At 36.5% G+C, this 15,269-nt stretch overlaps 1 protein-coding gene across 3 annotated transcripts in view; it reads right to left on the bottom strand.

The window, feature by feature from the left end:
• Positions 1-15,269, bottom strand: part of EPS15 (epidermal growth factor receptor pathway substrate 15) — a 133,413-nt gene that overhangs the window by 46,318 nt on the left and 71,826 nt on the right. For all 3 annotated transcript variants that reach the window (XM_040627321.1, XM_040627319.1, XM_040627320.1), the window contains exon 13: positions 7,197-7,269. In XM_040627321.1, the coding sequence (XP_040483255.1) occupies positions 7,197-7,269 (73 nt within the window). The remainder of the gene's footprint in view (positions 1-7,196; positions 7,270-15,269) is intronic.

Raw genomic sequence — 15,269 nt, 5'->3', positions numbered from 1 at the left:
AATCCACACAGTAATACAAAAGTATAGGCTTCAAGGGAAAGGTTACGGAGAAAATGCGTCACCTTAGTGGTATATTCTAAGCTGGACAGATGTCCATATTAAAACTAATTATAATTAATGTTTCTTCACGACTCGACTATTTCTTTTTTTAAAGCTTTTATTTACTTATTTATTTATTTGAGAGAGAGAGCGTGCAGGAGAGGAGCAGAGAGAGAGGGACAAGCAGGTTCCATGTTCAGTGCAGAGCCCAACACGGGGCTCGATCTCACAACACTAAGATCATGATGTGGGCCAAAATCAAGAGTCAGATGCTTAACTGACTGAGCCACCCAGGGGCCCCACCTTTATGTCTACTTCTAAATATGATAAAAGATCAGCTCCTGGGGCCCCTGGGTAGCTCAGTCGGTTAAGCGTCTGCCTTCAGCTCAGGTCATGATCCTGGAGTCCACGGATCAAGCCCCACAGCAGGCTCCCTGCTCAGCAGGGAGTCTGCTTCTCCCTCTGCTCTTCACCCTGCTCATGCTCTCTCACCCCGCTCATGCTCTCTGGCTCTCACTCTTGCTCTCTCAAATAAATAAATAAAATCTTAAAAAAAAAAAAAAACTCTTAAAAAATCCTAACACTAATCCATACACCAAAGGGCCTACTTTTTTTATTAAGCAAACTTAAAGTTATTAAATTGCACAAAATCAAAATGAACAAATGCAAACATACATACTATAAGAATCAGAATCAAATTTCACTGCGAAATTATTTGTAATGTTACCATCATTGCAATGTAATTTCCCTATCAACATCAGTATTCAGATATACTTGGCTATTTTAGTTTTGGTATAGATTTGCTTATCCTGAGACTAAGCGAAGGCAACAGATGCACATCTCCCTCCTTGCCCACCTCCCCAAACCACCCCCCCACCCCATCCTTGACTAGGGCAGTGGCAGGCTCTCCTAGCAAACAGTATCTGATGCCACTAAACTAGGATAATTGTCTCTTAACTTTAAGGTAGCCCTTCGGGAAAATCCTCTTCTGATTCAGAGCATGACCTCAGCACTATCAAATGACATCCCATCCAGTAAGTGACTGAAGATATTTGCAGAAGCCTTCCTAGTTATGATCTACTTTCCAATGGTCATGCTCTACTTGCCTATCTGTGCCACCAACAGAAGAAAGGAGGACAGTGTCAATTAGGAGACTGGCAAGAATGGAGTGAACAAAACTACAGTAACACAGTGCGAAGGTCTGTTTTAGAAAAATACCAAAGCAGCCACATCCAAGGTTCCTCATCAGGGAATGAAGGGATCTTTGAGCTAGTACCTTGGCTTTATTTAAAAAGAACTTTCAAGGAAAATGTCCTGTTTTCTAGAAATCACACAAGTTAATGAAAATGACAAACTCATCCCCATCCTTCCACACCCCATGAAGTGCGACAGAGGTAATAAAAATAGAATTTAAACAAATACATAAAAACTCTTAGCTATATTAAGAGTAAAATTTATTTTAGCAGCCCAAGTCAGTTATACAACTGCAGAAGTAACTTAAGTTTTAAACCTATTAAGAATTAGCAATATGAATACATTTGCATGTTTCACATAAAATACAGAGTAAAAAATAAAAATACCACTAACTTATGAATACTTACTTAAAAACCCCAAAGCATATATAAAGACATGTACTTATACTAGTATATCTATACCTGAAGAATTATTAAAGAGAACAAGGGGAATTTTAAATATTTCAGTAATCTTATAAAAATGCTATTTATCTGATTTTAAAAATTCTACAGACTAATCCAAAACTAGAAATAATCAGGTACATTCATTATGTTGGCCTAATTCTCAAAACGGAAGTTATAGGAGTATTCTTTTTTTTTTTTAAGATTTTATTTATTTATTTGAGAGACAGGGAGAAGCAGACCCCCCTGCTGAGCTGGAAGCCCAATGCGGGACTCAATCCCAGTGTCCTAGGATCATGACCCGAACTAAAGGCAGACGCTCAACCAACTGAGCCACCCAGGCGCCCTTACAGGAGTATTCTTAATATAAAAAAAGTATCAACTATAGAGCAAGATGTTTAGGTCAAAGAACAGAAAGGACGTCTATTAAACTAGGTGGGTGTTAGAAATTCTCACCAACAGCCTGCCTTTATTTCCCAATCATATGCTTCCCAGCATGTTCTAAGAGCATTATCACTAGGAAAAGAATGTTGAGCTCATGTATCTAATTTTACTTCCACCCAAAATAAGTCATCCCTCTTCATCTAAGGAAAGAAAAAGAAAAAAAAAAAAAAAAAACACCCAAATGATTAAAATGAAAAAAAAAAAAAAAAGAAAGGATTACTGAACCTTTACTGATAAAGTATAAGTAAATGGGAACTTCTTTTGCTTGACAGTAACATGAACAAGTATGAACTTTATGGAAAAGTTTGACTCTTTATGAGCCTACCATACTCCCAATCCTTTCTGTGTAGGGTTTCTGGGTGTGTCTTGTCCTATTTTTAATTTCACATATAAAACTGAAGTTTATTCATTTCCATTATCAACAGCTTCCTTGAATTTATCTCCATCTAATAATATATTATCAAATATAGTGAAAGAAACGTTCCACAGAACAATTTCTTAGCTTAAGGAGTTTACAATAGAGGCTGGATGATACTGGAATCATACACACTACACCAGCATAAGAAGGTAACATACTGGACATACCATCTAAGTAAATACACACTCCTCTGGGAGTTCCAACATAGGGAAGACTGATAAAGATTAAGAGACAGAGAAGGAAAAGTTTCATTTAGAGAAGTGGTGGCATTTGAGCTGGGCTTTAAGGCATGGGCAGAATTCACATAAACAGGGAGGTAGGGAACATTCTAGATCACAACAACAGATATAAAGGTAGGAGTAAGAAAGAGAATGTGTATGGCACACAGTTTAGAGGCAGACAATAAAAAAACAAGTAGTACAAGAGGAGGACTTGTATCTCATTTTTTTTTCCTACTTCCAATATACCCATGAGATATGACATCCTCCCATCATTAACAGCAGCAGTGGGCAGCAGTAAAGATTTTCACAGCTGAGAGTCATGATACTAAAATTGGCTTAGGAAGAAGGGCAAGAAGAGGATGGGCAAGAAGAGCACTTATGATCTGATTTCAAAATTTCAGATGTTAGGTAAAAGGGTGGCAATAATGAGAAAACACTGACAGAAATAGGAAAGTCCAAAACTGAAGCCAATTTTTTTCAACAAAATGAGACTCATTTTAGACACACTGACTTTGAAATGATAAACACCAAAATGTCTAACTGGAGATGTGAGATTAGAGAGTAGAGGGCTTGATAAATATTTGGGAGCCACCAGCATATGGATGACGGGGTGTATGGAAAAAGAGGAAATAAGGAGAGGCATGTATCAGTCAATCCCTAGTGAAGACAACAGAAGTAAAGGGTCAGACAGGCAGGAGAACATCTGAGAGAACACAATTCAAGAAAGCAAGAACCAATGCAGGAAAGACCAATGGATCTGGCCTTAAGATTATTATTGGTTCTGGGAAGAAAAATTTCAGTGGTATGGGTAAACAGCAGAGTAAAGAGGATTACTTGAAAGGATAGGAAGAGAAAAAAATGGCCACATACAGGGAAGAAAGGAAGAAAGGAAGAAAGGAAGGAAGGAAGGAAGGAAGGAAGGAAGGAAGGAAGGAAGAAAGAAAGAAAGAAAGAAAGAAAGAAAGAAAGAAAGAAAGAAAGAAAACAGGTTGGTAGCTAACATGGCAGTAATAACAGAAAAAAACAAAAACCAAAAAAGGTATTTTCAAATTGGTGACTCCTGTGTGCAGACAGCCCTAAGTGAAGACAGAAGTCAGAGAAGGAAGAGTGTAATGACGAAGGAAGGATAGATAATAAGGAGATGATAGTAGGGTAAGAATTCCACTAATCAGAACATTTATTGAACTCTTACCTGGTACCAATCGCTCTGTGAGGCACTGTAACTGCATTATCTCATTTTATTCCTACAGCAACTCTAAGTATTTGGTATTTTTATTATTCCATGTTACAGAATAGAAAGCTAATGTGTAGAGCGGTTAAATTACTTAATTAGGATTACAAACCTAGGAAGAGTCAGAATCTGAATTCAAGTCTGTCATATACCAAGTTGTTCCTACCAACTTTTACGCAACACTGAAGAAAAGCACATAGGAGAGTGAATTCCTAATTTGTTAACTACTCAGAAGAAAAACTTTAATAAAATTGCATATAGGGAGTTTAAGGTAGGAAAGAATGTGGGTCTGCCTTCTCCCCTTAACAAACAAACAAACAAAACTCCAAACCATAGACCTTTGAAATAGAATGGCTTTTTATAGCTTTTTCCCCCTGGATCACTTTGGGCCTAATTTCTCCATAGAACTTGATGAACTAGGAATATACTTCATATGCGTTAACGGCGATCATTTCGGGGAAAAAAAGTTGAAGTTAACTGCTGGTTTGTTTTTCAAGAAAAAAAATTTTTTTTTTTTAAGATTTTATTTATTTATTCATTCGACAGAGATAGAGATAGCCAGCGAGAGAGGGAACACAAGCAGGGGGAGTGGGAGAGGAAGAAGCAGGCTCATAGCGGAAGAGCCTGATGTGGGGCTCGATCCCATAACACCAGGATCACGCCCTGAGCCGAAGGCAGACACTTAACCGCTGTGCCACCCAGGCGCCCCTCAAGAAAAAAATCTTGAACTGAAAGTTTTCAAGATCGTAGTTCATAGGAATATAGATAGGAAACAAAAATTTAGAAATTAATTGCATAGCAGATTTTCTAATTTACCTGTATCAGGAAGACTAGAGAGATACAAAACAAAAAAGAACTAGTCTTTTGGCACTCTGGTTGCATCTAAAATTTGGTTTTGTGCTTGAGATATGAGCTCATATAATTACTATCTATCACTTTATAAATATAGAGAAAAGCAAGAACACTCAGAAAAGCAAAGTTTGGATTAGGCAGACACTCACTAACACGTCAAAACTCCCTTACTTTTCTCCTGATGTTTTCATTTTGGCATTTCTCATTAGCACCTATATTAAAAGTGGGGTCAGAAAGCACTAGGTTCTTCGATTCTGCTATTAATTAATAACTCCAGCAAACTGCCTTTTGCCAGAGAAATTAGAAAATAAAGTTAGAGTTACTTACAGATTTTCATTATCAATGTTATTCCTTAGTCCGTGCCTCATTACCAATGGGCAAGTCAGAGTTAATCAATAGGTAATGAAATCTACTTATTACCACTTCTGATAAATTCTCTTGTGCTTCAGAAATTTGAAAATAATCACTAAAATTAAAAGTTCTAATTACATGTAGATGTCATTTATCCATGTCATTCTTCGTCTAGTGTCTCATTACCATGTATAATACAGAGATGCCTGTATTGGGGTGGAATGTGTAACGAATCTACTCATACAAAGCTTTAATCCAATGTGCTCTTTTCAACGAACTTATGTTCAAACATTATAACTTGGTCTGTACTAAGCATGCTCCAAGCTGCCTTTTATTTACAGCACCCAATATAAAAAAATTAAATAGACTCCCTCTGCTAATTATACATTTTGGACTTAGCAAAGCTTAAGATTTAACATATACCTTACCATCACCACTAAGTGAAAAGGGACCAAAAAAAAAAAAAAGAATAAATTTTGACTGATAACAAAACTTCTAAAATTATAAGAAATCAAATATTCAAAGATAGCTCATTTAGCCTGAAAGGAACAATGTAAACTTCAATGTTGTTCCAAACCAGCCTTTTAAACTCACATTCTCAAAAGATACAGTAGGGAAAAACCAATAGGTAGATGTACATAAATAACAAAATACTGTCTACCTTCATACTTTGAAACACTACCTGGCTAAATTTAGAAGCTGTCCAGTATTATATCAGTAACTATATCTATCTCTTCAGATTGAGGAAACTTTTATAGATTATTTTCTTTTCCATTCTTAAGCTATCTTCAGCAATAACTGCTTAAAGTCTGTGTCTCTTTTCATTTCCTAAGAAGCTCAAAAACTGCACAAAAACAATGTAATTGAGGTAACTACCCCCATTTCACTACCACAAAGGGAAATATATTAGTGATGATCTCTTGACTTTTCCATCACCTTTAAGAAAATTCCAGTATATATAATAAATGTAGCACTCTAATAAAATAACCAACTTGTAACAAGAAGTCTCTCTGGCTTCTTCCTCAATCCCTAAGTAAATCATTCTCTCCACCCAGGCACAGTACATCTCACAGACAATCTCTGGTGTATGTCCTACATCACAAAACAATGGATCTACCAATTTAGAGCTTTCATTCATTTAAAACTATCAGCACAAGCAGGGAAATCCAACATACAAGTAACATGTTTTAAAAGGCCCGTCCATACGCTTTTACTAGCAACTGATAACAGTGCTTCTACATCCAACCCCCTGTATGTGCTGGTATAACATTCAGGAAATAGTGCCCCAATAGCATGGTCACATGCATTGTTTACTGCTCTAAATGCAACACTGCTCAATTTTCTATATTTTTAATGTTTGAAAAACCCCTTTTTGTATCATTTCTTAATCAGAAACTGAGGTTTTTATTATCTTTTCTATTTGTAAAATAAAGGTACTTAATGCAGCACTTAGTGAAAATGAATTAAATCTCATTATGCTAAGTTTAAGATATCCTGGCTACTAAGCAACTTACAAAATGCTATTTTAAATTGTTTCATATCATTTCCCATCCAACAGTATTATAAGAAACAGCCCTTTAAAAACTACTAGGTCCCCTAGCTAACAAAATGTCACATTCATAAAAAGCAGTTTGTGTTTCGATGATGATGACGGTGACAATGATCATCACACTTAATTTACTGGTGTAATAATATTTACCTCGTAAGTCATTCAAACTTACCTTTAATGATATAATATGTAGGTAAATATTATCTTAAAAATACTTTCAAAACTAGGATTTTATCCTAAAAAATACTGCTTTCTCATCGCAGTATAGTCTTTGCAGGCCAGAATTCAGAGAAAAACTATCATTCTGCAAAAGGCAAATATTTATATCACACAAATAACAGGTATTCCCTTGACCTACTCATCAATACCACAACCATCACATAGCAAATGGCCCTATACATTTAAAATGAATCCTCCTAAATCAGAAACAGAATATTGAATTTTACAGTTCATTTACCTGAACCTCGCTTGTCCTCTGTTTAATAGTATCTTCTTTCTCCTTAAGGTCCTGTTCCACATTATTCTTTTCCCTAGAAGACCAGCAAACAATGCAAGAATATTTGAGAACATCAGCTACAGCCGGTATGGTTATCCATCCTCCTAACCCTGAATCGCTTTTTAAATACATAGTGAAACATTCAATTTTTAAGTGAAGGGCAGAGTTTTCCACCCTCTTTTAATTATTTATGAAATAGAAATCAATATAAGCTCTGTTTGTAAAAAAAAAAAAAAACTGCTTTCTCACTAAAATGTGGTGAAAAGAGAATAGATTAAAAAAGGAAGAGGAGAAAAATAATCAATGAAACACTCAGGTTTCACTGATCTCACTGTTGCTATGGAAATGATGTCCAATGAAAATTGCTGGTGAAAAAAAGGAGGGGTTGCATCAGCTCTGTAAGCTTAACCCTTAAGTATCACTGTCAAATCAAATGAAAATGGCTAATAGAAATAGTCAACAATATTAAGAAAAAGGACATTTACTGAAGTGTTAATTTCCCCTTAAATCACTGGTGTGTACCAATTTTAGAATGAAACAACATAAAAGAAATGGATAAGACTGTCAATACACAGTCCACTTGCTCCAACAAATACGGCTCTGCCCAAAAAGCTATTTTAGGACCATTTATCAATTCCAGTTGATCAAATACATAAAAGAACATATACTACGTTAAAAAAGAATCGCATTAGCATTTACCTCTTTCTATACTCTTCAGATCAAACATACTAGGATCTACCTGTAGTCTGAGATACCATTACCTAAATTCTTACATGCTTCCGTCAGAGCTAGATTCCTAGTGAATGAGTCCTAAGCAACCTCAGATTCAGAATTACAATATAAAGCTATTTCTTTTGATGTAATAAATTTAACTGCTTATACTGAAATCACACACACACACTGACTTGCTCCCTTCATTTTTTTCTTTTCTTTTCTACAAAATGAGAGAAAAATCCATAGAACTCTGCAGCAATACATTTTTGGGTGGGGGTAAAGGTAAAAGAAGGCAACATGAAGAAGGGAGGATGGCATTCAAGAAGTCCTCCAGACTAGTACTGTAGAGTTTCTCCTTAGAGGTTGAAGACTATTATTTCAGTTTCATCTCAGACATCACCCAAACATAAGCTCAGGCTCCATTAAGCTGTAGCATAAAGGAAAGTGGGAAAATTATACCAGAGGAGATATTTAGGGGACAACTTAATGCTACATTTATATTTCTCCCCTTTTGGAGGCGGTATTTTAAATGTAGACAAAAATCAACTGTTTTGGATACGTATGCACAATGTTCTTAGGATTTGTAAGGGAGAAAAAAAGCCCAAGAATAAAAGCTATTTGTATACTGTTACTTTTATTTTATTTTATTTTTTAAAGATTTTATTTATTTATTTGACTGAGATAGAGACAGCCAGCCAGAGAGGGAACACAAGCAGGGGGAGTGGGAGAGGAAGAAGCAGGCTCACAGCGGAGGAGCCTGATGTGGGGCTCGATCCCACAACGCCAGGATCACGCCCTGAGCCGAAGGCAGACGCTTAACCGCTGTGCCACCCAGGCGCCCTATACTGTTACTTTTAAACACCTGAGATGGCCAAGGAGTTCACTAACCGTTTGTCAGATGGGTCACAACGTGGGTGTGATGTCCTGGAGATTTTAAAAAGTCCCTTACCATGCCATGAGAATCATTGTTGCAGCCCATTCCTCCCATACCTCAATCTACTTATTATGCAAAGGTCATCCCCTACTTCCAACCCTTATAAAATTAGGTAAAACCAAAAAATAGAAATCACAGAAAGAAAAATCTAAATATACCACACAAATTCTGCAAGCTCAATCTTGGAAATTTTTCCTTTCCTCCTTATGTGAGCAGAAGTGTTTTCATTCCTGCTGCAGCATGTCAGAGATAAGTCACATGAAAAACTAGCCCCCTCCCCCAACCCCAAATTCTCAGAGGCATTCCATATAGGGTGAGTATCAATTCTGCCCCCTCGTTTCTGACAGTAGCTAGTAACAAAAATAGAAAACATCACGCAATATCCTAGATCAGCACCGCACACACTAATGTGCACGTTTGTATTCAATCCTTTCTGCTTCCCTGTTAACTGCTGTTACTGACAGTGTCTGCTCAAAGATTAAGTGTGCAGGCAGGAAAACAGGGCTGCAAGAAAGCAGTGAGCTGACAACGCAGCCAAGACAGAAAAATAAGAGAGCAAAAAAAAAGGAAGCTCGCTTGGTGAAAAAGGAAAACAGATTACAAAGGACTGTCAGCTCTAACCAGTAAATATAGTCTATGTTTGGGTAAAATGGAGGAAGCTTAGAAGGTACAGATTCCTCTTCATAATTCTGGGTGTGGGAGTGAGGGTAGTAGTAGTGGTATCTCCAAACATATCCCGAAGACCATTTCCAACTAAACAAAATATGGGATCATCAGGCATTAATTCTCATAGTACTGAGACCAATTAAATTTAACTTTTGATCCACTTTTATCTAGTAAAATTCTGGCCTCATAATAATTCCTTTATTATCAAAACCAAGTAGTACAAGATATATTACTAGGGAAAATGTAAAAAAAAATTAAAATCATCAGTTATGTTACCCTCTATTAAAACCATCACAATTGAAAATCTGTCCTATAAATCACACTAAAAATCAAGCTATTTTCTCATTAATTCAGATTATAATTTCAGGGATGCCAAATTGTTATTCTGTGATATTCCATTGACTCTTTTTTCTTTTTTTCATTTAAATACAATTAGCCAGCATATAGTACATCATTAGTTTCAGATGTTGAGTCCATAGACTCTTAACCTCTATAGCTATCCTTCTCATTTCGGGCAAGTAAGAACACCTAAATACATTTAGGCGCATGAAGATGCTTAGGTGCAAGAGAATGGGACTTGGGTCATATTTCTCACATTCTACTTTCTTTCAAATAACACATTTTTCTACAGGTGATGGATGCATAACTATACAAAGCACTCCATTTAACATTAATAATTCAAAAACTTAATTCTTTTCAAGATTCTGTGCCACAATAAAAAATATTTATACGCAGTTTCCTAAGGAGCCCACCAATATATGTGGGTAAGACAGATTTAAGATATATTTCAAAAATAGGTGTGCCCAAAGCACTACTCATCCTGGATGACAGGAAAAGCCATTGCCTTCAGCTTAGTAACTTCAGAAGGGAAAAGAAATGATCCTACATATATTCTATCTTAGACTATCTCTGTGACCCTATTCGCTCCCAAGATACTGGCACATCCTAAAACCACCACAAATCCAAAGCTATAAAGAAAGGCCAGGGACAGGGCTCCCTAGTTTCCAAAAGCTGCTGGTTCTGATTTGGTGGAACCAGTATGTAAACCAGCAAGGAAAGCAAAGCTCGAGCTAGGCTTTCAGAAGCCTAACACCGATAACTGCATAAACCTACTATGAAGTAGTCAAACCTATTCACAAGGACAGTCAGGCTCAGGGACCCAAGTCCATGCAGTTCACTTTCATTTCCCTAGACTCTGTTTATGGGAAGAAGGGAGTGAGCCATCTGTCTTATTTTTTATATAATACCAACATTGTCAGAGAAACAGGATTAAGTCACCTTCAAAGCCCTTCCCAGAAACATAAATTTAGGGGTTTTTTTCTGAACATAAATATCCATTATTTTCTGACCAGAGAGCAAGAAAAAAAGAAGCCAATTAGAAACTAAAAACCAGTTAGTTACAAACTCAAGAAGGGAGATGCCTGGGTGGCCCAGTCAGTTAAGCGTCTGCCTTGGGCTCAGGTCATGATCCCAGGGTCCTGGGATCAACTCCCACATTGGGATTCTTGCTCAGCGGGGAGCCTGCTTCTCCCTCTGCCTGCTCCTTCCCCTGCTTGTGCGCTCTCTCTCTCTCTCTCTCTCTCTCTCGCTCTCTCTCTCAAATAAATTAAATAAATAAATAAATAAAATCTTAAGAAAAAGAAACTCATGAAGGTGTATTTTTCAACCCTGAAACTTATTTATAAAAATCTTTTTGAGCACATTTTGGGATCTTATTATTAAGTATCTTAATTGTCAATAATCTATCAAACACAGAAAAGCAAGCTATTCTCATTACTCTTGTACTATTCTCATTACTACAGTAGTCTTCAGTAAAGCATCTAGGTCTTATGGAGAACAAGAAAATGGGACTAAAAACTGGAGACTCAGATTCTAATCTGGCTCTGCCATGAGAGAGTTGGTGTTTTGTTTTGTTCTTTTTACTCTGATTATCACATAACTTTCAGAGCCTCAGTCTTAATTTTAATTATGCAGATGCTAATATCTCTACCATCTTAAGATTTGCAAGGTAAAATGTACAAGATGTCATGTAATTAGGAAAAAAAGCAGGCTTTCAGCCTATGCTGTGCTTGCTTTTTACTGCTAACATTAACATTACTTAGAATTTTAAATAACACTGATGGGATAATTTTTAAATTTGTTAAAAGGAACGATGGGGTTGCAATAAAATTAAGAAAACACTGATCTAATGCATAGGATATATAATGTAATCACTGACATTTCTGCCCCCAAATCTTGCTTAATATTCAAATAACTACTCTCTACCTTTAGAAACTCATTATATGGTTTTCAAAGCGTAAGATTTCATATAAAACAGCCCAGAACTGAAATCTTACTTAAATCATCACTGTAGTAATAGTTATTTGTTCTGGGAACACAGAAATGCTTTTGGGAGACTGTTCCTCTCTTTCTCCCTTACCTATTACCTTTCTGCCTGAATAGTTCAAGCAGAAGATGCCATCTTTTTACAGATTCAACCTCTCCGAGCAATGCCTGGCCAGAGATTGGCTCCTGACCAAAGCTTAACCAGTCACATTACACCAATTTACCATCACAGGGATTAATTCAAGAACAGGCCCATGACTAAAGACAAGGCAGTCAGGATCTTTATCTAGGATGTCTTTATTTGGTACTAACAGAAATCTATTACTCTTGCTATACTATCTACTACTACTATCATTACAACTACTACCACTACTACTAGTAGTACCACTACTACTAATAATAATGATAATTATGGAAACTAGCATTTACTAAACATTTACTGCATAATAGGTGTTATGTGATAAGCACTTTACATGAATTATCTCATTCATTCTTAGGAAGAATTATTCCTGTGAAATGATAAAGATGGGCAAATGTGAGTCCAGGTGCTGGGGATATTTGTTGTCCCTGCCTAATGAATGATAAAATTTTCACATCAAAAGCTGAGGTGAAAGGCAAGCAGACAGAGAATCCTGGTAGGGCTTAGGCTCTGGCTCCTTTCCCCCTTATGATGGTTAATTTTATGCATTAACTTGGCTAGGTCATGGTACCCAGGTATTTGGTTAAATAGGTATTTGGATGCTGCTGTAGGTTTTTTTTTTTTTTTTAAGATTTATTTATTTAGAGTTGGGGAAGGGCAGAGGGAGAGAATTTTCAAAAAGACTCCCCACTGAGTCTGGGAGCATGGAGCCTGACAGGGGGCTTGATCCACAACCCATGAGATCATGACCTGAAACGAAACCAAGAATCGGACGTTTAACCAACTGAGCCATCTAGACTGCTATAGAGATATTTTTTAGATAAAATTAACATTTAAATCAGTAGACTCTGAGTAAAGTAAGTTACTCACCATAGTATGAATGGACTTCACCCAATTAGTTTAAGGCCTTAAAAGAAAAAAACTGAGGTTCCCCAAGGAAGAGAGAATTCTATCTTCAAATTGTTTTTGGACTTGAGATGCAACATCAACTCTTCCCTGAGTCTCCAACCTACTGGCCTACCCTGCACATTTCAGACTTGCCAGCTCCCACAACTGTGTGAGCCAATTCCTTAAAATAAATTGAATATAGTATCTACTTTACATATCATATGTGGGGACTGCTGCAAGGAGTGAAAAAGAAAATACACAACAAAACTCAATAATACATCCCTAGGCAACTTTAAGACCTATCTACTGGTTCAACATACTGAATCTTACTATGTACTTGTTACTGTGGTATACTTTAGGGCTACAAAAAACAATGAGACAGGTACCTGCCATTAAGAAACTCAGAATTCAATGTATATGAAGGGTTTGGCAGAAAAAAATAAAAAGATAATCACAATGCAGTGTACTGGATACCAGAACAGGCAAGCACAAGGCGCTGTGGGAACACAGTAGATGGGTACCTGACTCTCCCTGAAGAGGGTCAGAAAAGGCTTGCTTGGTATCAGTGAAGGCAGGATCATTAGCCACAAAATAAGCTGTAAAGATAGTAAGTGGTATGTTTATCAACAGGAATTACTCCAGCCTGGGCATGCTTTGTGAAGGAGGTGAGACTTTAGCTAAGCCCTGAAGGAAATAATGAATGCTGGATAGAAAAATGGCATTTCAAAATGAGGGGGAGCTTATGCAAAAAAGCACACAAGATGTCAGCAAAACAGCAGACTAAGAGACAGACTAAAAGAAACCTTCCCAAATTTGATAAAATATACCAATCCACAATCCAAGAAGCTCAACAAATTCCAAGCAGGAAAACCCAGAGACTCACACTGAGACACATTATAATGAAACTGCTGAAAGACAGAATCTTGAAAGCAGTAAGAAAGACTAGTCACATACAGAGGATCTTCAATAAGATTATCAGTGGATTTCTCAGCAGAAACCTTGATGGCCAGAAGGCACTGGGATGACATATAAAAAGTGCTAAACCAACCAAACAAACAAACCAAAAAACTAAAAATGCTATCTGGCAAAACCGTCCTTCCAAAATGAGAGAGAAGTTAAGATATTCCCAGATAAACAATGGCTAAGTGACTTCCTCACCATTAGACCAGTGCTACAAGAAGTGCTGAAGTGAATCCTTCAGGCTGAAATGAAAGGATGCTACTAGACGGTAACTTGAAGCCATATGAAAATATAAAGATCTCCAGTGAAGGTAGATACATGGACAAGAACAAAAACCAGTATTATTGTAATTTTGGTTTGCAACTCCCCTTTAAATTTTCTACAGGATTTAAAAGACAAATGCATAAAAAGTAATTATATATCTGTTAGATACATAATGTGTAAAGATATGATTTATGACATCAATAACATAAAATGGAGGGGACAGAACTTATAGAAGCAGAATTTTATATGTAATTAAAGTTAAGTTGCTATCAAGTCCAATTAAATCATTCAGTTTGGGAAGATGAAAAAATTCTGGAGATGAATAGTGGTAATAGTTGTACAAGAAAATGAAGGTACCTAATACCACTGAATTACATGCTTAAAAATAACTAAAATAGTAAATGTTGTGCCATATATATTTTATCACAATAAAAAAATAATGAAAAAGAAAAAAGAAAGCACAGAAGTGAGAAAATTCTAGATAGACTAATTTATCTAGGATGGAGGGTTCATGTGTGATAAATAAAGCTGGAATGGAAGATCAAGGTAGGATAATAAACAAATTTCAGTACTAGGTAAAGACATACAGTCTTTTAATATACAGGAAAGGGGAGTCCCTAAAGGTTTCTGAGCTGTGCTTTTTTGATCTCCGAATGGCATTATTCAGCAACATATCTCTTCTTTTTCTGCTGACTTCTGCTCTGTAGAAGAAGAGAGGAAGTCGAGGCTCTTATTGCTCAGAAAGCCGATGACAATTGCTAGAAAGGCAACAGAACACTCTGACTCTGCTTATCTTGAGAACTGTCAGAAGTCTTGAGCTAGAGTAGAGTAACAACTATAGAGAGTTGAGGAGAAAGTCTTGACTTGTACTTCAAACCAGCCTTTTGGTTTGAAAGTTAGATAGCCTTTCGCTCTAAGAATTCACAGTGATTTGACAAAAACTTGAGTTAAAGTTTGAGAGTAAAGACACTGATTTGTACCTTTAAGTATTTAATTTCTCTAAAAGTTGCCTTAAATATATAATCTCTACATGACTGTATATTATTTCATTCTTTCGACAGTTATTGAGTATCTACTAAATGCCAAACATGACTGACATTGGGCCCCTACCTATAGTTTGCTGGGGAAACAAACACAGCCATTA

Source organism: Ursus maritimus, unplaced genomic scaffold (assembly GCF_017311325.1).
Source record: "Ursus maritimus isolate PB19 unplaced genomic scaffold, ASM1731132v1 scaffold_12, whole genome shotgun sequence".
In the NCBI taxonomy this organism is placed as follows: domain Eukaryota; kingdom Metazoa; phylum Chordata; class Mammalia; order Carnivora; family Ursidae; genus Ursus; species Ursus maritimus.
Note: the sequence above shows the minus strand (reverse complement) of the source record. Positions and strands in the feature narration are given on the sequence as shown.